We start from the raw sequence: 22,725 nt of genomic DNA on the forward strand, positions 1-22,725 counted from the left end.
AGTAAAATGAATTAGCTTGGGAAAGAAAATGCACCCATCATCTTCCGAAATTGCTAGAATATTTTACCTAATAGATTAGCAATACTTCAGGCTGGTGTTCTAGCCTGTCATTCTAAATACTGCTAAGCAAAGATCAAGGAGATAGGTACTACAAATCTATCAAATCTTAGACAAGGCTAGGTAAATGTGTGTGTGTGTGTGTGTGTGTGTGTGTGTGTGTGTGTGTGTGTGTGTGTGTGTCTGCCTAAACAGGTGGAGCCCTATCATTTTTGGTTTTCTAATAATGACCATGCCCCAGAAGGTTAATTATAAAAGAATAATCTGGTAATCTTGTGAGCTTGGGTAAAGTTGAATGATCTTTATTGTATTTATCTATTATTTTATCATTGTACTATACTGGGGTTTGAACTCAGGGCCTTGGGTATGCAGGATTGGCACTTAACTACTGAGTCACTCCTTCCTGGCACATGCCTGGCCTACAATCCACCAACTTTATGCTTCCTATGTTGCTGGGATCACAGGTGGGCACCAAAGCATTCAGCATCCCTGGTCGACTTTTCTGCTCAGGCTGGCCTGGAACAGTCATCCTCCTATGTGTTTTGAGATGACAGCCATGCGTTACGACATCAAATGGGTTGAGATAGGGTCTTGTGAATTTTTCTACCTCAGCTGGCTTCAAACTGCAATCCTGATCTCAGCCTCCCAAGTACCTAGGATTACAGTCTTGAGCCATTGGTGCCCAGCTAACGTGTGTGATCTTTCTAAGCTTTATTTTATTATCTTCAGAATGGGACCACAATATGCTTATCTCATGGTATTATGGTGGGGATTAGATGCAGTAATGTATATAAAATCGTCACAATAGGGCATGAATGAATTATCCTAAATTATTAGTTTTTGATTATTTTTTTTTTAAAGTTTGTCTATCAAGTCCTTGAAATGGTTTTCTCTCTCTCTTTTTGTTTTTTTTTTGGAGATACAGATAGTAAGTCCAATGAGTCAAAAACTGTTTATCCAGGTAACTTAAGTCTTCCAAACCAAGAGTATAGAGTAGACTGGTGAGAATGCATTGGTACTTTGTACAACCTGTGCTTTGTAAAAGAGCTAGACTGAAAATCTATAGACAACTCACACCAGGCTCAGACCCCAGGAGTTTACAGGGAGAAACTGATCTTCCACCCCTGCTAAAACCAGATGAGGGACAGAGGTGGCTTTGTGTATTGCCAGTTGAAAATCAGGGCACACAACGACTCCATTCTCACCTGCTGGCCACACCTCATTCCCTTCCTGTGGGTTTTCTTAACTACTGGGGTGGTGTGGACCACTGACAGTATGGGAAGTGTATAAAGAGAACAAACTCCCAGTCTACCAATGTGGTGATTTGACATGATCTTTTAATTTCCTATTGTGCTAGGGAATGTCTACCCTCCGGTATAGACCAAGGATTATATTTCAATATCCATGTAAATAAGGTGTAAAGCATGCTTCTATTTGATTTAAAAGACTTTTTTTTTCCTTCATAAGGGAAGTGGCCAGGTTCTAAAACAGTATGGTGTAAACATCCCATATGTATAATTTACTGATCTATGCACATATTCCTTATACTTGGACCATTTACATGGCTAATGGAGACAGAAACTCCTCTTTGCCATATTCAAATATTTATAACATTGAAATTTTGATGCCTCTGGTTATTCATTCTGTCAGATCGGCTCATGACTTTTTCTTGGTAGAAAAACTAAGAGATGCCAATTGGACAGAAGAGACTCAGCCCTGCATACCACAACTAGAGAATGGTCAATACCTATGTATCTATCTATGTATCTATGTATCTATGTATCTATCTATCTATCTATCTATATCTATCTATCAATCTACCTACCTACCTGCCTACCTATCTACCTATGAAATCATTACTGATGCTGAGCACATAGTAGATGTCTTGTATTTGTTGATTAAGGAATAAAATTCATGATATACTTAAAAAATCTTGTAGAAAGATGATTAGCAAAACACCCATTTTAAAGAAAACTGTCATATTTGTGTTGATAGAGGTAGCTGTAGGTAGGTAGTCTTTTGGAGCTCTAGGACTTTGTGTTTGTCGAGTGTTTACTGGCTTGCAAGATCTTCTGGAATTAAATAGCTTCATGCTGATGCAGGAGAGCTCTGCTCCTCAAAACAGTAGGATAGGCTGGCCCAGGTGTCATAGGCAAACACCGCTGGAAATAAAACTTTCTGAGATGAAAGCAACTAATTGGTATGGTTAAGTTCTTCAGCCATTACTTCTAACATAATCTCCGTGGCCTATGCCAGAGGACAGCTTTCCTGCTCAGCATGAGCCGAGACTGTGATCGCACGGGAGTCCCCCTGAGTAGCAGGAGAGAAGAGGCACCGAGGACCCAGGTGGAGACACTGTGCTCAGCCTCAGGCTGGGCTCCTTGAAATTCTTCCAGCAACCAAGTGGGTTTTGGTTTTTCAACTTGACCAAAGGCTTAGGAGTGAATCCCAAGTAGCAGCTACCCGTGGCTGCGTCAGCAGAAGTGTTTTATCTCCGCACGTACCGTATACATACAGCATATAATCCGAATGAGCTTTCCCCACTACGTTGGAGGCTTCACAGCGGTATGTGCCATTATCTGTTTTGTTTAGGTTATTGATGAACAGGTTGGGCCCGGACAGGACAGCGTGTTGAGGCATCTCGTCATCAACTCTCACCCAAGTTACCATCACAGGCCTGCAGGGGAAGAGAGAGAAGGACCAGGCACACGATTACATCGCAGTCAGACGTCTGCATCCGGGCCTCACTCACATAGTCAATAAGTCACCTGTGGCTAATCACAAAGAGGACCTATTAGAGACACTGTAAGCTACAACCAAGAAGTCTCCAAAAAGCGGTGTGGAATAGATTTTAAGAAAGAACATGATCAGCTGTTAAAAAACCTTCAATAGCTCACAGGTAGGAGTGTTCTTTCCAATTCATCTTTAGGAAGTCAACAAATAAACTGGGGTGCCCTACTCTCTTGCCTGATGATGATACATGCTTCAATCTGATGGTTACCAACACAGCAAGAGAGACTTGGTTTTCTTGTACAGCACTGATGATATTTAAACAGACACTGTTTTTCATCAAAAAGAATGAATGGCACTTTCAAAAAAATCATCTCTGATTCTAGAAAGATGGTCATTTCCTCTCCCCACCGGATCCACTCTTTTGGCTTGGTCTATCTAGTATAGCTGTTCCATGGCTAACACGTGTCTTTCTCATGTGTCTCTTCAAGTCCCAGGCATTGCTGGAATGTTCCCAATGGGACCACTGGGAGCCCTGCAGGCTAGAGACCCTCACCCTCACTTTCCCAGCACATTTCTACAGATCCCTCAGGCCCTGGAAGGGTTCTGGCTCATTTGAAACAAGTTTATTTTCCAAACTACAAATACCCCACGTATCTTCATACATTCATTTAGGAAAAGGCACATTGGCAAGATGCTCTGGAAACACAAAGGCCCCCGTGTCACCTCATCTTTCAAACTCACAGGTGAGCTTTCCATCCTTCGTCTCCTTCAACCTCCTACGAAACGGATGTCACATGGAAAAGCATGGCTGAAAACGTACGTGCGCACACACCCAGTGCTAGCCAGCAAACTCAGGGTCTTGCCATACCTCCAGCCCCCAACTTTTCTTTCAAAGGGAGGTGGGAGGCCCAGAAGAACTTTCCTTTGAGTGCCTCCCAATACGTCGAGGGACCGCAACACGACAGAGACCCATGTTTAATGATGAACGGATATTCCACTCAGCCCTGGCAAGCAGCAGGCCAATTTTCAAATAGGATGTGAAGTTGCCATTTTTCTTTAATTACACATGAGTTTGTCATTACAAGTCTGTAAATTATTTAAGAATTAGGACTGCATATGTCCTTCTGGTAGGCAGTGGCAAATGGGTCTATCTGGCAGTCAGAGCGAATGTCCTGCTGCCTGACAGCTGAAACAATCAGGAGGGTAATGCTGAGAATATTCACCACATTTAATGGCAAGTTAAATTACCATTTTTATTGTATGCAATTTCTTGAGAAAATAAATAGGTAATATGCTAGGAGGGATAGCAGCTGAGTAATGCGTGCTTGCTCACGCAACCATATACCCGTTCCTATCTGAGAGGAACAAATAAAATGCCCTCTCTGGCATAAATGTCCTGAAAGAAACATGTAATTTACTGTCCCCGTGGCACATTCAATTGAACACAGTGCCTTCTTCTGGGGGGGGGAAAATACAGAAACAAAATATAGGTTAGCAAACCATACTGTAAGTGTGGTTAATGTGGCTGAATACAGGTATTGCAAGAGGCCTCTGAGAATTTTGTTTCCCCCCACTAAATTGTTCTAGAGGCAAGGCAAGCTGATAATTAGGACATAAATCAAACAGTTCACAAAAAGAAAAACCTGACTCTTTTTGCAGTGCTCAAAAGTGAAAAAGGCCATTCTGTCAAAAGCCTGCAGCGTTTAGATCCAAATAACGTGGGAATGCCAGAGGGAAGGGGAAACATAGACCACTGTCTACCCCCAAATAGCTTGACACAGGGAAGTGTGTTCTTTTTTTGGTCAGTTGTAGGGCTTGAACTCAGGTCCTGGGAGCTGTCCCTGAGCTCTTTTGTTCAAGGCTAGCATTCTACCACTTCGAGCCATAGTGCCACTTCTAGTTTGGGGATGTTTAATTAGAGAAGAGTCTCATGGACTTTCCTGCCCAGGCTGGCTTTGAACCATGATCCTCAGATCTCAGCCTCCCGAGTAGCTAGGACTACATGCACAAGCCACAAGCTCAGGGGAGAGATAAATGCAAGAATGGGGACAGTGGAGGCCTGGTGTCTTGGCACATGCCTGTAACCCCAGCTACCCAAGAGGACTAACATTTAAGGCTAGTTGGAGCAAGTTAGTGAGACTTTCTCTCAAGGAGAAGTCTAGTTAGGTGTTCACAGCTATGTAGTAGGTCAAAACAGGAGAATCATGATTTGAGGCCATCCTGGACAAAAAAGGGAGATCTTCTCTGAGAGAAAAAAAAAATCCTTAAAAATATGCAAAAAGGACTGGTGGTGGCTACAGAGTGTTGGCCTAATAAACTCAAAAGTCCTGAGTTCCACTACCAGTTCCTAAACAATACTAAGCAACCAGGAAAACAGAGAGGGAGGAAATGAGGAGAAAGATCTGTGCGCAGCGCTCTGGTTTCTTAGCTGTTGCAGGGAGATTTCTTTCCCAAGCTTTTTTTTTTGGGGGGGGGGGCTTCGTTAGGAGGCTCTAAGCTCATGAGAGGAACCCTGAGAGGATGCTGTTTAGCCAAACCGTGTGAGCACAGAAAAGATGCACGCTGTGGGGACAGCAGAGGGAGCTCAATGCTGGCTTTTGCTGGGCACCACAGAAAGTCCGAGTGCCCTCGCTTCCATCGTGACCCGCTCTTGCATGGCAGGGCAGTACACACACTCCTCTTGGAGGGAACAGGAGGTAAAATATAAAGGCAGGGCAAATTTGTTTGGCCCTAAATGTAGCAGCTTAATCTGCATCTGAAAACCATCTTTCCAGCTTAGACATGAATACAGCAGGTAGCAGATATATTATTACATTGCGGGCACATTAAAATTTTATTAGGATTATTTTTGGTGTGAGAGAGAAAACAGTTCTGACAATCATCCTAACGATAATAAAATAGAACTAGCTGAGATTTTCATCCTGGCTGGCATTTAATTTTTTCCTCCTAATCCTGACGATGAACATAGAATCTTCTCTCTCTTCTGGAAATAAATAAATAAAATACAAATTCCACCCTTTCTGAAACAGGAGACAGGTGACAGGCCAGTGAGTTGTGAATGCACATCTCTGTGTTATGACATTTACTGCTCATGACCCTCTGCCAACCCTGGCCTTCAGAACTTACTGGGGCTTCCCGATGGCTTCGCATGTTAACTCAAGCGCGTCCCCTTCCCGGGTTAGGCCTTGTAGAGGGTAAGTCATCTGAATATGCACTTGAGGCTTATCTGTGTGACAACAACACAAAGTACAATGTTTAGCCAATGATATCGTCAGGCAAAATCAGACTTGCATGCTGTCACAAACCCCGCACTGGCTCTCTCCCCCATCCTCAGGCCTTCAGCAACATCCTTCTAATTAGTTAGTAATCCTGGCATTTGCTCAAATTAAATTGACTAATAACTCTAAGGAGTGAACCACGAATAGATAAGAGATTCATAAGCCAACTGTGACACATCAAACATTTCCTGTGAAATACATTTTGTTCCATTGAAGTTTATCTCCAAACTCACTCAAGCTAAAGGAAACTCATCTGCCTTTGTGCTGAGGTGAAGCCACAGATATTTGTGGTGCTCAGGATTGATACAGTTTATCATATATCATATATTACCATGTGACAAGATGTGATGACACTGCATATTAATAAGTTTGCCTCTTCTACAATCTCGTTTTCAGATGGGAAAAGGGGGAAGTCCTGAATTCCACTCCAATGCCTTTAAGAAGAAAGGAAGTAGGAGACCCCCAGGGAAACTCACATCTCAGCCTAAATACAGAAGAGGAAAGACCAGTGACGTTTAACTCGGAGCCTAGCACATAGGGACCATCACTGGGAAGAGAACTCTGGTATGTACAGGATGAAGCAGCTACCCTGTGGTCTTAAGAGATAATTCAGTGAGAGCTAGACAGCCCTATGCAATGCATAAGCAATGTAAATATTTCTATTTCTGCCAGCTACTTAAAACTGTGTGTGTGTGGTGGGGAGGGGGTTAGTTGTAAGATGAATGACGGTAGATTCAGGAAACTGGGAGAAGGGTTGACAAAGCTAGTTAGAATGAACAAGGACAAACATATAAATACATCTACAAATAAAGCCTGAATAGAATGAGAAGGCTTCCCCCACCCCTCTCTACACAGAACTACAAGCTACTAATCCCCAAATCAGTTTCCTCATTTAATTCTGGGGCTCTATAAACATGTATTTTTGGAAATGTACCCAAGGGTATTAAGTGTGAGAGGGTAAGACATCAGCTGGCTAAGAGGTCGAAACAATTACCATAGTTTTACTTTCTCAGACAATCAGACCACCTCAACAACAGCCCCTTGGCCTTTGACAAACAGCGGTAAGCTCATTAGCATTCATCCTATGGAATAACAAAGAAGGCAGAAATATAGCCAGGCTCAACCAATCTCACCCTGCACAGGGCTACGTAAGCTGCACGACCAAGTCCTCCCGAGGGCTGGCTGTTGACAGATGCATTTTTATTACCTTGTTCCTACCAAAGATCTTTCTCTAATAATGTCTCTGAGAAGTACATGCCATTTGCTTCCTTTAAGAGAGCCCCCTCCCCCCACCCCCATACCCTCTACGGTGCCCTGTGAATTGGCAGTACCTTGGGAAAATCCTGCTTCTTGCTGGGGAACTGGACAAGCCCGAAGTTCCAGCCAGACCCATGTAAGTCACCCAGATCTATTCCTCAACTTGTTGGTCAAAGAAAGACTTAAAAGCATGGTGAGGACATTTCTAGATACTGATAGCTGGTATCATTGTTAAAGGAAGGTAGAAGCAGTCATCAAGGACATCAGGTTGACCTTGAATTAGCACACTGGCTGCAGGAGTTCCTGGGCACTCCTATTTGTACTACAGACCACAACTCAGGGTAAATATCACCACAGGGCATACTGTGTGTCCTCCAGATGTGCAGCTAGTTGGTTAAAAAAAAGATACCTTGACACAAAGTGACAACAACAACAATAATGGGACATGAGGCAAAGGGAGGCTGTTTGTGTGTGGGTGTTCAGCAGGAGGGGGAATTGTGTGTGTGAATGCATATATATATGAATAATGTAATTTATATTACATATATGTAGATAACATAACAGAACCCACCCAAAACTGAAAAGGGGGGTGGGGTAGAGGGAGGGTTACAGGAATAAAATAGAAGGAGTGTACTTGTGTACATCTATGGAATTATGACAATGGAATTCCCTTGTACTATCAATATATGCTAATGAAAATACAGAAAAGATACCCCAAAATTAATGAGAGAAGGTTATGGCACTGAGCACGGAAATTATGGAAGGCATGCTACCTAATAATTCATATTTAGAAACCAGACAAAACTATGGGGTTTCTGGTTGGGGGACATCTGTCATTCTTAACCAGAAAATGATCAGGCAAGGCTAAATTTAGAGCCCAAATTTGGGCTGCAATGTAGCATTTGCTCACAGGTTAATCTGTGATCCACAAAAGGGCTACATTTTTCATGCACTGCTGACTTAGTTCCATTAATTAAGGAGAAGCAGAATGCTGGCTAGCCTATGTGGAAAGTTTCCATTGGCTTTCTTTCCCCCTTCCTATAATTTACAAGCAAACAGAAAGAGTGTGTTTTTCAGTACAGTGCACTAAGGCTTTTAATAGCTCAGCTTCCATTAATAATAAAGAGAGTGCTGAAAAAAAAATCTAGTCCACTCTGCCTCTTTAGGACTACTGAGTTTGTTTTAAGTTAAATGCTTTATGTTCCTAATGAGCTGTTTACCAGTTGTCAATTACACATATAAATCAGGAAAAACAAGCTAAGGGCATACCTGGAAATTTGTATTTTAAAATATATTAAGCCACAGAAAATACACATCCAGTTTCCGTAGCTGAGTAGTCAGGTTTTCATTTTAGGTTTTCGGAGAAATAGCTACCATGTTATGTGTTGGTACAGCTACCTTAATGGCAAGCCAAGACAGCAGATATTCATTTTGTATGTGGTGCATAAAAAGATTTCCTTTCCACTGATGCATGTGTATTTATGGACATATTATTTGGCCATAGGCAGCTGAGTTATCTTCCCACCCTAAGAACCAGACAGACAGAAGGCCAAGGTGCCAAGATCTGTCCCCAGGGTACTGAGAAACTTTACAGAAAATTCTGAAAGAGGGACTTTAGTATCTTCAACAGGTGGAAGAGGAATACCAGGAGCGCAGTGAGTGCTCTAGAACTCAGGGCCAGTGCATTTTTCTGGGAAGAATTCCTGATTACAACACGAGTAAGTCAAAATATCGGCAATCCAGATGGCTGATTGAATAGCCCAGAGCTCATCATTTCTATTTTAATTATGTTCATAAATCTAATGTTATCACCCACCAAATCTTTTCTGAAATAGAACCAGACTTGAAGATTTATCTTTAAGTAATGGAGTAAAATGGCCTGGTACATTTTCTGGGGGATCATTTTACGCCTCGGTTGGTGTCGGTAAGGTACAAGGCTAAAAGCCAGATGACACTTTCTACCCAAGTGCAATAACTGTCCAGAAATGTACTGCTCAGAATGGCTTAATGTCATTATAAAATGGAACTGCTATATAAAAACAAGAAAAATAGTTAGGTCTGTGCACTTACGGAACATTAAAGAGATGGCACCAGCACCAACCAATCAATTAGGTCGAAGGATCTGAGGTTTTCATAACACTCTGATTTTTCTTTTCTTTCTTTCTTTAAAAAAAAAAAACCCTTTAAACGACACTTACTTAGCAAGACTGCCACAGCAGACAAAATTTGTTCATTAGTCAAAGTTGCACAGAGGGTTAAATACCAGGAGGTTTTAGGTCACACTACAGTAGCAACCAATTAAAAAAATAATATTAGAAAGACATTCTGATTTGTTGAGAATTTCTTTAAATGTACTTTGCTCTCTCTATAAAGGGGAAACATATAAAAGGAAACTCTTAAAGAGGTTCGAATAGCTTGCTGGCAGATTACAATTGATTTCATGCCAGTCTGACCTTGCACCACATTCTCTGATCTTTGCAGAAGATGAAACTCAAGATTCTGGAACCTGTATTTCAATTTCCTATGTAAATGAAAAGGCACAGTCTCCTCTCAGGAGCCTAACACTAACATACCAGGTCCTGGGGGGAATTTTTTTTTTAAATTTTTATTTAAAAAAAAGCACTTTGCAGCTCCTTCTGGGATGGCAAACCTCCCACATAGCAAAGAACAGAAGAGCTGACAAAAGGGGATGGTGCCCTAACGCCCTGATTGGAGACCTATTTTCCCAGGGGTACATCGGCCTCCTTGTCTTTCTTCCTAAGAACATTTATGGCTTGGGGCCAGTGGTTCAGGTTTGTAATCCTAGCTACTCAGGAGGCCGAGATCTGAGGATTGTGGTTCAAAGCCAATCCAAGCAGGACAGTCCATGAGACTCTGTCTCCAATTAACCAGCAAAAACAAAAAAAAGGAAGTGGACACGTGGCTCAAGTGGTAGAGCAAAAAACATCTAAGAGTTCCCAGGCCCTGAGTTCAAGTCCCAGTGGCCTCTCCATAAAACAAAACTTCTAAATCAGAGAATGCTGGCATCATCTGTTTTCCATGTGCCTACTACAAGCAGGTCCACGGGCTTGGGAGCAAATGTGTTCCTGAAGCTGCATGTAGGATTTCAGCTCTTTACAGTCCTGAGCTTTCATCCAATATTCAAGAACACACTGAGTGTGAGACCTTCACACCTGTGGCACAAGGGCTTGTTGTTTTAAGCCTTCATAGGGAGAACCCAGGGCAGCTTGGGCACTATTTATCTCCATCTTTGGGAGAGGATCTGGTCAGCACCTGCGCTCTGATTGCCAATCAGGGGAGGCTACTGCAGCTGGGAGTAGAAGGACAAGGCAAAGAATACCCTGAGGGTTGGTGCTCTACCAGGGCAAAGCAGGAAGTGGACCCTTTCATCTGGCTGTCCAAATGGCTGGGAGAGGACACCTTTGTAACATTAAGAGGGTGACAGCTGGCATACAAGGTGATCAGGCCTGGTTAGAGAACAAGGCCACCAGCTCTCAGAGAGGAGTGAAAGAACATTGCATTTTCTATTGTCCTAAGATGTTTGTGACTAATTTTCCCCGCTGTTATTTTGTTTGCTTTCAAGGTGAAGGACCCTTGACTGTTACACGTGTTCAGCTGAATCATGACATGTAAAATTATACGTGTTGAGTGGGGCTGAACTGTGAGGAGGGAACAAATCCACTCTGGTGGGAGGAAGAGGCATGTGCCATATTGCCACAGTGGAATGGTGACATGTGACTTTGGTGGAATTTAAAATTCACATTTACAGATCACAACTGTATTCTATTTGGTACGTTTGGGCAGGAAGTTAGGTTCCCAATGGCTCGTGAAGGTACTGGAGCACTCTCATATGCTAGAAGGATGTTTCACAATTTAGAGGCCAACACTAGATGAAGGAAGACAGGGGCTATAGGTGTTTTTTTTGTTTTTCCTTTTTAAAATTCAGGATAACTAGAAGTGTGCCAGTGCCTGGCAGAGTAGGTATTTAAAAATGTGTCTGAAGGAGGGAATGAAGAAGTGGGTGAATGAGAATGTGGAGAAATAATGGGGCATGGAATTCTGCTCCCAGGGCTACTACTGATAATAGATAAGTAAACAAACAAACAAACGATTGCATCTCAGCCCTCCTTGTGAAATACGTGTTTCTAGTTGGGAAAGGAAGGCCATTCAAGGTCAACCTCTATCTTAGCTCAGGCCATGTGTTCTGGACTAGGCACTTCCATTACACATTTAGTTATCATCACTGGGGGATCTCAAAGTAGCATCATAGAGAAACCATAAAGGATGCTCCTGAATCATTCCTTTTAGATTTTTTTTTTTAAAAAGAGATTCGTTTCACAGTCATTTCACCTTCCACAGAATCAACATTTGACCTTGAATTCAAAACCATTGAGGAGAGGGAAAAAAAAAGTGTGTTAGAAGACTGCTTTCCCTATTAGAGTATTGGATGTCCACAGCAAAACAGAGGTATCTTTCTTAAATACACTGGGTGCGTGAGGAGAGGGTCCTTGAAGAGGCCTCCCTCTGCAGGGCCTTCCTTTTGGGGTCACCCAAATCTTGCTTGCACACTCTCTCTGGTACCACAGAATGTATTGTCAACAATCTACAGTGCTTAGAACACTGGGAACCTGAAGCTGCCACGGCTCTGTACGAACACAGAAAAATGACAGGTTAAAAAAATGAGCTTCTACTGGGGGAGGGGGGATGTCCTTCACGCCTTGATTATTTCTCATGAAGAATAATAAATACTGAAATAACCTCCCTGGAACTCAACTCATTCCTTTAAAAGATAAAGTAAAATAGAAAGTGGAAAGAAGAGCTGATTCTGTTAAAAAGAGACTTGAGATGAGACAGAAAGGGACCTAACTGAAAATGTGCCAGCTCGCACGCTTTGAAGAATACAGCCTGGAAGAGAAACGGACGTGACTGAAGAGCTGCTCTCCGAGTCTCATCCTCCACTCCAAACAGGAAAAGTTGTCCAATTTCCAGGTTTTTCTTCCTCCTTCACCACAGGGCACCATCAATACTAGAGAAACATTATTTTGTCACAGATAAAGAACAAGTTTTGATCATCTCCTCAGTGCCCAATTTCCCCCTCAGTTAAGGGAATGAAAGAAAAAAAAATTCTCCCCTTCTCTGGACCTTCGATGAATGGGAATATGGATTTAGAAAACATCTAGCTATGTCCAGTCAATAAAAGTCATTTTGAGAATGATGCCCACGAACATGATTAACTGTCAGATGATAATCAGAGAGGGGAAGGGATTCAAACAGACATTTCGAGAGCCTTTGTTTTCATTCTCCTTTCAAAACTCATCATTGTCTCCCTCCTTTTTTTGACAAATACGTGCATACACAAAACCTTTACAAAATGAGAGTTCAACATGTTCTGTTTTGTTTTTTTGCAAAGCCTTTTAAAGAGCAAGGCTGCGATGAGTGAAACCAAAGCGTGCAGCAGTAATTGCAGAATGCATATTTGCCTCCGTCCACCGTAATGCTTTTCCTTCCTTTTGCACAGAAATCCGAGTCGCACACTGAGGGTCACAGCTTCCCTTTGAATCCCTAGCTTATGTCGCTCTGTGTTGCCACCTTGATGCTATTTAGACATTTTCTTTTAGCGTGCAGACAGTGAACTGTTTTCGTTTAAACGGGCTTTTATTTGACAAGAGTAGTTCCCTCACATCAGAGAGAACTACTAACCACGCTACAATTGTATCATACTCTGCTATAATCAACTGCATTGTCAATCTGGGCAACATCACCTGTGCAGAGAGAGGTTTGTGAGAAAAAAAAATGCACAGAAAGACTTCAGGGTCATATAGCTCAGAACATTAAAAAGCAAAACTGTTCTCTGCATAACATCTAAGAAAACAGAGCTTTGAATTCCAGTGTGTGAATATAATTATTTTCTGTTTTAAATATTTAGCTGTGTGCTGTTGCTGTCCCCTTGCTGGGGCTCCAAATGAAAGCTAGCAAAGAAGAGCCCTACTGTATGTTCTTCATTCTCAGCAATGTTCCTATGAGAAAACCTTATTAATGAGCTTGCAAACGAGCACCCAACAGGGAAATGTCACAAACAAGAGTGGCTAATGCCCCAGAAAATCAAATAACTGAACACTTGGCTGATTGTGGTGCCTTTCATATTTATAATAAAAAAAGAGGAGAGGGGGGAGACTTTAATTCACTGATTCTGAAAGGGTCAACACCTTGCTGAACAAAACAACTCATTTATTTATGTTCAGAAATCTCCAGATGATAAATTACATTGATGTTAATCACTTCAATGCATACTACACAATTAATATCTGTACTCACCAAAAATTTAAGGATTATTAAAACAATGACAGCATACACATCTGGCTGATTTTTCACATAATTGGGCTCAACAATTTCTCCTGGTAACACAAATAAGGGTACTAACAAACACTGCGGAATACTGGTTCAATTAATTAGGGCTTGAATTCACAAGACAAAAGCAATTCCAAGTTGGAGCTCAAGCCTTGTCTTTGCTTTAGCATGAAGGCCCTGCATCTTAAGAGAAGTGTGCTCCCTTTTTCCTTTAATATCTTCCCCTCCACCCATTTCTCTCTGACATACTTCAAGTAAGATATTCAATGACATACAATTCAGGTTGTCACCAGTTCATTTCTGTTTTAATATTATTTTTAAAAAGATATAACTTATACAGAATTCTACCATCTGTCATTTAACCCTGTTCACATTCTGGTTAAAATTCATCCAACTTAAATGGGGCAGAGAAAAGGTTCTGTAAACCTTCACTGACCAAACAGGCCAGGTAAACCCAGCCAAAGATACTTCATAGCACTCAGATTTGCTCGTGAGGTTGTTCATTTACTGGGAGCAGATAACAAGGTCTACAGAGGGGCTCAGTATGTCCTGTGATAATCTTCATCATCCATGGTATAAGACATCTTCTGAGGTGACAAAGAAACGGACATTTTAAAAGAATAGTGGTATACTTGAAAAATGTCTAGAAGGAACATATACTTAACAAAATTCATAACTTTACTATTTGTATGTAGGTCTTGGTTCAATTAAAGCAATAAAGTGACTTAACAGAAAATTTAATTTATAAAGTGGCTCTCAAATTACTGGTTAGGAAAATTTGAAGGGAAAAAAGGACTCCTTAAATTCTTAACAAAAATGTGATGAGTATATGCTTCTATTCATCTTTTTCCCAGGTCTATAGCAACCAAAGGATTGTTTTTAAGAGTCAGTGTCTTCATAAAGGTTAAGAAGTACCAACTTTAGGGAAATGAGTCAATTTAAAAATGTAGGTGTATACCTGGGTATATGGCTGAAGAAATGTAAGTCAGTATATAGTAGAAACATCTGCACATTCATGTTTATAGTAGCACTCCACAGTAGTCAAACTATGGAATCAGTCTAGGTGCCCATTAACTAACAAATGGATAAAGAAAAATGGCATATATACATAAGTGGAGTATTATTCAGCTATAAAGAAGAATGAAATTGTGTTGTTTAGAAGACATGGATGGAACTGGAGATCATGTTAAGTGAAATAACCCAGGCTAAGAAAGTCAAATATCACATGTTCACTCTCTATGTAAAATCTAGACCTTATAATATGAATGACAGGAGTACAAAATGGGAACTGTTTGGGACAGGAGCTAGTGGGAGGTAGCAGGGGGTGGGGGGAGGGAAAAGTGGGGGGCAGTGAACACAATCAAAGTACTTTATATACATGTATGAAAAAGAGTAACGAAACCTGTTACAATTGTTTAAAAAGGTGTGTGCGTGCGTGTGTGTGTGTGTGTGTGTGTGTGTGTGTGTGTAAGTAAGACAAAACAAGAGAGGGGTAAATATGTCCAAGGTTCATTACATGCATATATGAACTATCACAACAAAACTCCTTTGTATAATTAATATGTGCTAACAAAAAACAAAAATGCAGGCTATCCACAATAATACAACATCCATGTAGACTGGTTTCCTGAGCAAATCACTCCTACTTTCAGCAATCTCCTTGATCATCTTGTCTGAAGAGAAAGTCCTGCTATGAGGGAATGGAGTTGGCCAACCATTTATAAGGCCTTAGGGCTTAAGGACTGTGCTCGGGGAACCGGGCTTTTGCTATTATATAGCTGCTGGTGACCAAGAAGAGCAAAGCTGGAAGGGAATAGCACAGAGAATTCCAACTGTGTTTGAAGAAGCTACTAAGTTCATGACAGTGCTTTAGGAATGGAGGAGTAGTCCTTGATTCAGCAGTCAGGTCACTTTCTTCAACAGTGAGTCCTTCCTTTTCAAGTGACAGAAGACTGTTTAATTCTTAACCTTTCAACAACAACAGCAAAACACCTTTCCCATGTATATTCCTTGATATCCTGGAATATCAAGGAAAAGCTGTCCATGACTTATGTTGACTAAAAGAACTCTGCTTTCCACAAAGAGATGCCATTTAAAGAGATTGGACTAACCACCACATCCTCATGTTTGAGGTGTTAAAGTCACCTTATTGCACACAGAAGCCAGCGGCACTTTTTCAGGAAGGACTTTTCTTGGAAGGATAATCTTTCTTGATTCTCCAGAACAGGAAAGCAAGGCTAAGGATGATTATCAAATGTTGCACAGGGTAGGAGGTATACTACAGCTTGGAATATTTTTCATTTCTCAAGTGAGTGTAATTTTGTAGGTGGGTAGGGCTAGATTTCATTTAAAAGATACTCTAGGAGACCAATGCAAAGAGTTTAGGGGTGAAAATTAGGCAAATATCTACTCAGGACTCACAAAGGAGCTAATGCATTATTAGAGCTAATGGGCCCCTACAAGGGAAGTTAATGGGTATTAAGTTTGCTTAAATGAATTACATATTAACAAAATCACAAGAATTCTACTATCTGCCAATTTAGATAATATCTGATCATTTCTGTTTTCCCATTATAGGAACATTATACCACAATAGTTTTAGTGATATGAAAATTATAAGCATGATGCTCATAATGAAGCTATATAATGAAGTGGTTCAAATGAATTAACAAGAAAAACCTGTATATGTAATGTTAAATTAAGCCAAGCTCACAGGGTAAGAAAAGGTAGGAGTGGGATTGTCATTTAGGAGCCATGTGTTATACTTTTTCCTACTTCTTGTTTTGCTCAGGCGACTTAAATACGTGATACGGTTGAATGGTGGATTCTGAAAAAAATGTTCCTGGAACCTGTGAAGGTGATTTAACTTGGAAAAGAAGAGTTTTTGCAGACAATTAGCGTAATGGCGTCAAGCTGAGACTATTCTGGATCGTCTAGGTAGACTCTACATCCAATGACAAGTATTCTTAGAAGAGACACAAAGGACAGGAGGTCTTATGAAAACAGAGACTGAAGTTGTGGAGAGGGACACCAAAGAGCTGGAGCCATTGTCCTGGAAGAGGCGCAGGCAGAGCCTTTACCTGAGGACCTTTGGAGAGAATGTGCGCCAATGGAGATGCTGATTTTGGTCTCTTGGTCTTTAGAACCACAAGAGAGAAACTTTGTAGTTTTAATCTATGAAGTTGGTGCAACTATAATCTGTAACAGTGGCTCCCACTGTAAGGATTCACATGCCTTTCTTCATCAGATTCCCAATCACAATTACTCCACTCCAAACTGTTAATAACAATGCTTTCACTGTTCACACTCAAGTATCACCTGGACATTTTTCAGAAGCCAAATTTTACAAAGCCTTTAGGTGAAAACTAAGAAGCTGGCAACTTGGCCATACTTTTGGCACAAGACTGGTTTTGTGCAGATTTTTTTCTCTTTCCTCTAAAGCAGAAGGGCTATCTAGAGGAGAACATATTTAGTCTATGGGGCACTGCTAGGAGACAGCCTTCCTCATTACGGTGTAGCTTTTATTGATGAAGCCATCAAGACATGGCATTGGTCCCGAAGAGTTTGACTTTCAACTCATTGCTGTAATTTAAGCTAAAGCAGAAGAGAATGTGCCATGTAAAACAAAATACTTACACAGAATGGGAATAAAATAACCTCTAGTTAAAGAATCTGATGCTTATGATGAGATTAAAAAAGGAGGAGGAATTACCCTAGATTTTGTAGCTGGCAGAGGAACAATTCCAGCCTATATTGGAAGAAATTAATTTGAAGTCATATATTAAAGCAGATTAGAATCATTTTGGTTCTACATTTGGGTAAGATGTAGTATTTTCACATATTCATTGGCAGTTAGTAATATGGCAGTGTTTCAGTAAAGTAATCCTTTGATTGTTTTTCTACCAAGACAAGAGGGAAAACTTTCAGTCACTGCTATGTCAGATGTATGTAAACGTCCCGCGAGCAGTTCCTGAACGGATTTTAAGCAACCGTCATGCCAAGCCCTCTGAATAGGAAGCCCGGGCACTCACACTGCACTTCTAGGTACCGCTGGGTCTGTAGATTTCCGGTGACGGCGGGGTGTTCCACCTGACAGATCACTGGGACCCCGTCGTCTTCCTTGTTCACCTTCAGCATCAGCTGGCTGGTCACCGTGTACATGTCCGACCATTCTTCCACCTCCGATTTGCCTGCAAGAGAGGGCGTATCAAGCAGCCGGCTCTTTCTCATCAGTCTGCTTTTAAACCTCTTTGCTTTCTCCATCCCAACATGGTTATTTTACCAAATACCATGGAAGTCACTGTTGAAAGGCAATTTGTGAAGAGCTATCTACTAAAATGATACATAATTTCTTAGTTTCCAACCATATAGAATGGCACTGAAGACATATTTCAATCCCCAGTAGCATACATTGTTTTAACTGAAATATATGACATGTTTCTTCTCTTCAAACCTCTCACTAAGTCAGCTGAAAGTTCAGCTGCTTGAAGAATTTAGGAGGGGGGGAAAAAGTGCTTTTCACCCCTACCCCACTACCACTGTTTGAACTTGCAACATCCACAAGGCTGTCATGCCAGTTAAAAATTCCAGGATGTCGTCCAAATCCCCGAAGTAATTCAATCAGCAGTAGAGATATAAACAACCCCTTCTGCCTACCCCCATCATCAACAATTAAGAGGGAAAGTAACTAAATGGATTTACATAATTGAAATTGTAATTGAAATGTTTAAACTCTGAGACTTCTGGAAGACCACAGAAAGGCAGTGGCAGTGGGCTAGAGCAAAGTAAGATATAGGGCTTCGGGCCAGATGGCAGACATGTCCAAGAACACCCAGAAGGGGAGGGAGGAGGCTTCCGGAGGGAATGAATAGGCCAAGGCCGTCCCTTCCTGAACCCAGCCCTCCCAGGAACACGGAACACCATTAACTTTCTTTTAATGTTTTGTACTTATCGGTACACATTTAATGGCTCAATTCACTCAGACAGAAAAGTAGAGGGGAAATGAGAAAGTCCTTCTTCTAAAACCATACCTAGGAAACAGGAGATTAAAACAGAGCAAGCTTTTGGAAACTTAAGCTGTTATATATAGCTTTCTCTGTATCCTGATATAGATTTCTGTATCAACCCTTCTAAAAGGGCTTATTCTTCTCTTCCTCATACTGTTTATTTATTTAACTAGCACACATATAGCCCTCACTTTGGCCCAGATACTAGCTAAATTCTTTACACATATTCACTCATTTCATCTCCATAGGAATCCCACAAGTTATGTGTCATTATTCTCATTTTAGAGGAAACTGAGGCTGGCTAGTGTTTCTGTGGGTGACTGGGGGTCAGCTCCCAAGTCCTCTATTCCTGGTATCACTTGCAACTTTGAAAAGAAAGGAATCTGAAAGCCGACATACATAAAGGACTGATGATAACTGACAGACAATGCCGAATAGGCTAGAGGCTGCATCCTTTATCTAATGCAACTGCTGAGGTGTCAGGTATTTGAGGATCCAGGATTCCAACCCAAGGTGACCTTGTTCTGAGGAAGCAGTACCTTGAGTGTGACTGAAGGAACCCACTATAGAGCCACCACAGAGCCGGAGGCTTTGCAAAAGAGTAGGGTAGTGAGTCAGGCAACAGAATGATAGGTGGCCTTTGTAAATTCACAATATAAAACCTACTCTAGGGCTGGGGATATGGCCTAGTGGCAAGAGTGCTTGCCTCGTATACATGAGGCCCTGGGTTCGATTCCCCAGCACCACATATACAGAAAATGGCCAGAAGTGGCGCTGTGGCTCAAGTGGCAGAGTGCTGGCCTTGAGCAAGCAGCAGCCAGGGACAGTGCTCAGGCCCTGAGACCAAGCCCCAGGACTGGCCAAAAAAAAAAAAACAAGAAAAAAAAAAAACCTACTCTATTTAGTGCGACTGTCTTTGTGGGAAAGCATCTAGCCAACATAGCTGATAGTACAGTCGACGTCAGGGCGACTTGGCATTTAAACAAATAAACAACATGAAAACTTGGCATTGTGATCCACTCTGAGTCACCACAAAAATACAACATGAAAGCAGTAGAACTGAGGCACAGACACAGACTACCCAAGCTCAGGGGATATGGCTGACAGTAGTTCTTCTTGGCATGAAGAATTCAAGTTTATGGGTTTAAGTTCTTTCTGGGCAGAGCAGCAACTATCATGAACCCTCAAATCACAATGAGGACATGAGTTAGAACAAAAGAAAATGCAATCATGCTTTGGCCTCTGATGTGTTTAGCAACTGATGAGGAACCATATCTAAGCAAATGCTCTTGTGGGAGGGGCATCTTCTACCTGGGTCTGCAACTTCCACAAAGGCCTCTTTCCTAGAATCAGGTGCTCACTAACCGCATCAGTACGGGGTGCTTGGCGTCTTACCTTTCAGCTCCTTGTTCCCTTTGAACCACCTGATGGTCGTGGCTGGTTTGCTGGCCATGGCGGTGCAGTTGACTTCAATCTCCTCACCTTCCACGGCCGTGTCTTTCTGGATGTCGATCATCAGGTTACGCGGCGGGACTGCCAATGAAACACGTGTGCTTTAGAAACAAGGGGTCTATTTCTGGAAATGATCTATTCATTGAGAACTAGCACCCTTGCTATAAAAGAGACATTCCTGATGGGAATTGAGGAAAGAGGGCAAAGCCATCATTAAATTATGTAAAATCAGTTCATTATCAGCTTACCATACAAAACAGCTAGTCTTCCACTCTCCTAAGTTATCCTTGACCAGGTTATGACAATAAAAGTATTAGTCATCTATCAGGCATTGATCAGAAGATGGATATTAAGATAAGAGGAGTATATATTATTGGCATTATTTCCCTCACCTGGAGCAATCATTCTCCTTGCGCTCAACCCTTGGATTTCAATCTTCCTTTGATTTCAAAGTCTACCAAAGATCAAAAACTCGGGGAAGGTACAGGTAGTCTCTTAAAAGAATCACTCACCATAAACATAATTGTGCCTCTGAATGACTCTCATTGCATTTGAGTCATAGAAAAATCCAGAATGTAATCACAGCCTCCAATGGATGGTTAGTAAAATCTTTTAGATATGAAAACGCAATATGACAGAAAATGCCAATGAGCTTTGTTGCAATTTTTCATATCATGAATTCCACTTCTCTAGATTTTGGAAATCAAAGGTGACAGAGACTCTTAAGTGCGTGGAAGTAAATTTGTATTTTCAAATTAAAATAACATTTCTATATGCATATTAAGCACACATGTAATGAAATAGTGAAGATACAGCTTTTAGAGATGACATGCTACACAGTAAATCAAGAGTCTGGTATGAGAGTGGTGATGATGAAAGTTATGTAGTTTTTTTCTTCTTTTATGACACTGAGTTGAGAGTGAAGGCAGAACCCTATCTCAAACCTGAGCTTTTTTGAAATAGAAATCAGTAAGAATATTGAATTCAGCAGTGTGAATCTAAGAGTGTGCCCTGACCACCATGAATAAGCAAAGGCAGTTCTGAGACTTGTGATTAATAAGTTTCTCAACCCAGAAGAGAAACACAAAATTAAATATGTATAAACATGCCATCTTGATGATCAAGTTGAATAATACATCTCTGATACTACTTCAATAAATTATGGGATTAAAGCATGTATTTGGGATTTCCCACTGTTCTAGTCCAATGTAAAAATTCTGCCCACAGGAAGACTTTTATACTGAATTGGAGCAATTGAAAATTCTTACAGAGAATGATGAAAGAGGAAACGTACAATGACTTGTTGCATCTATTTCTCAGTAAGATGGTATGCAGTGGTGGTAGGAGGGATGTAATTGCTAAAAGTACTCCCTGTGTACAGGGAAAACAACACATGAGTTCAGTTGAATGTGCTGCTAATGTGGTATGGCCTAAATCAGTAGCACAACACAGCAAAGAACTACCCCAGTTTATATTGCAAGAAAAAAATAAGCAAAAAGAGAAAATTTAATACCCAATTTGGAGTTACACATTTGCTGGAATTTTAAGGGACACAGAAAGGCAGTGACAAAGAAATGGAAGGCAGCTGTGTTCTTGATATAGTTTATTCATGCTAGGTGACAGTCATGTAGGTTATAGATTTCCTTTCCTTCTGCCTAGGTAGTGGGTTTGAAAAATTCAGGAAGAGTAGATATTTAAGACCAGCAAATTCTATTGTATTATAAATGTAGAAAATTAAAAAAAAATAAACCATTGGGGAAAAATGCTACTATTCAATCTAATGTTAGTAGAAAGGCAGTCTACACCTAAAGAAAACAAGCACTTGGTAATTAATGAAGGATAGTATGAAAGAAGATAAAAATGGAGAAATATTGAGGAATAAACAATGAAGGGAACCTATAGCACATGAAGGAAGGAAATTCAGGGTGGTCTTTTCAGAGTCTAGGTAAAATGGAAACTTTTAAAAATGTTTTCATGCAAAGTGGTTTCATGCACAGTGGTTTCCAATGAAAACTGAATAATGGAATCGATAGAATGGGTAGGTGTACTCAGACTCCATTACTCTGGGAAAAACATCTTGATGACAACCATGTGGAAAACTGGGGATCTTCTCCAAGGTAAAAGATGTAGGTGATGCTGGGAGGTTCTGCTATAGATGGCTACCCAAGTCTCAGTGGAACTTAGGCTCAAATGTAGTCAGTCTGTATAGTTGCTTTCTTGTCTTCATCCTCTCATTTTTCACGCTGTACGCAAAAACATTGTAATACTGTTTATCCCAGGTTTCCTCAAATTCCACTACCTGCTCATCTTCAACCTCTTGGTGGGAAGTCTTTTACTACCTCCATTTGGTCATAAGGAGGGTGGTACATTCTGTGCCAGTGGGTTCAAAGTAAGGAAATGCAAATAGACAAATCGAGTTAAGGACTTCAGATTTTGTGTGGGGACAGAGTCACTGACTGGTAGTGAGGTCTGTATATGGATTGTTTTACTGGATGATACTTGTCTTATTAATTCCAACTTGTAGCCTAGATACACTCAAAGTTCAATGACCTTTCAGGGGGAATCTTGAACCTCTCCTAGAGTTCCCAGACAAG

General features: G+C 41.1%; 1 protein-coding gene across 1 annotated transcript in view; it reads right to left on the reverse strand.

The window, feature by feature from the left end:
- Cadm1 (cell adhesion molecule 1) overlaps positions 1-22,725 on the reverse strand; it is a 312,144-nt gene that overhangs the window by 35,968 nt on the left and 253,451 nt on the right. The window contains 4 exon segments of the mRNA XM_048343887.1: positions 2,562-2,734; positions 5,917-6,016; positions 17,705-17,863; positions 20,075-20,212. Of these exon segments, the coding sequence (XP_048199844.1) occupies positions 2,562-2,734; positions 5,917-6,016; positions 17,705-17,863; positions 20,075-20,212 (570 nt within the window).

This window comes from Perognathus longimembris, chromosome 3 (genome assembly GCF_023159225.1).
Source record: "Perognathus longimembris pacificus isolate PPM17 chromosome 3, ASM2315922v1, whole genome shotgun sequence".
Taxonomy (NCBI): domain Eukaryota; kingdom Metazoa; phylum Chordata; class Mammalia; order Rodentia; family Heteromyidae; genus Perognathus; species Perognathus longimembris.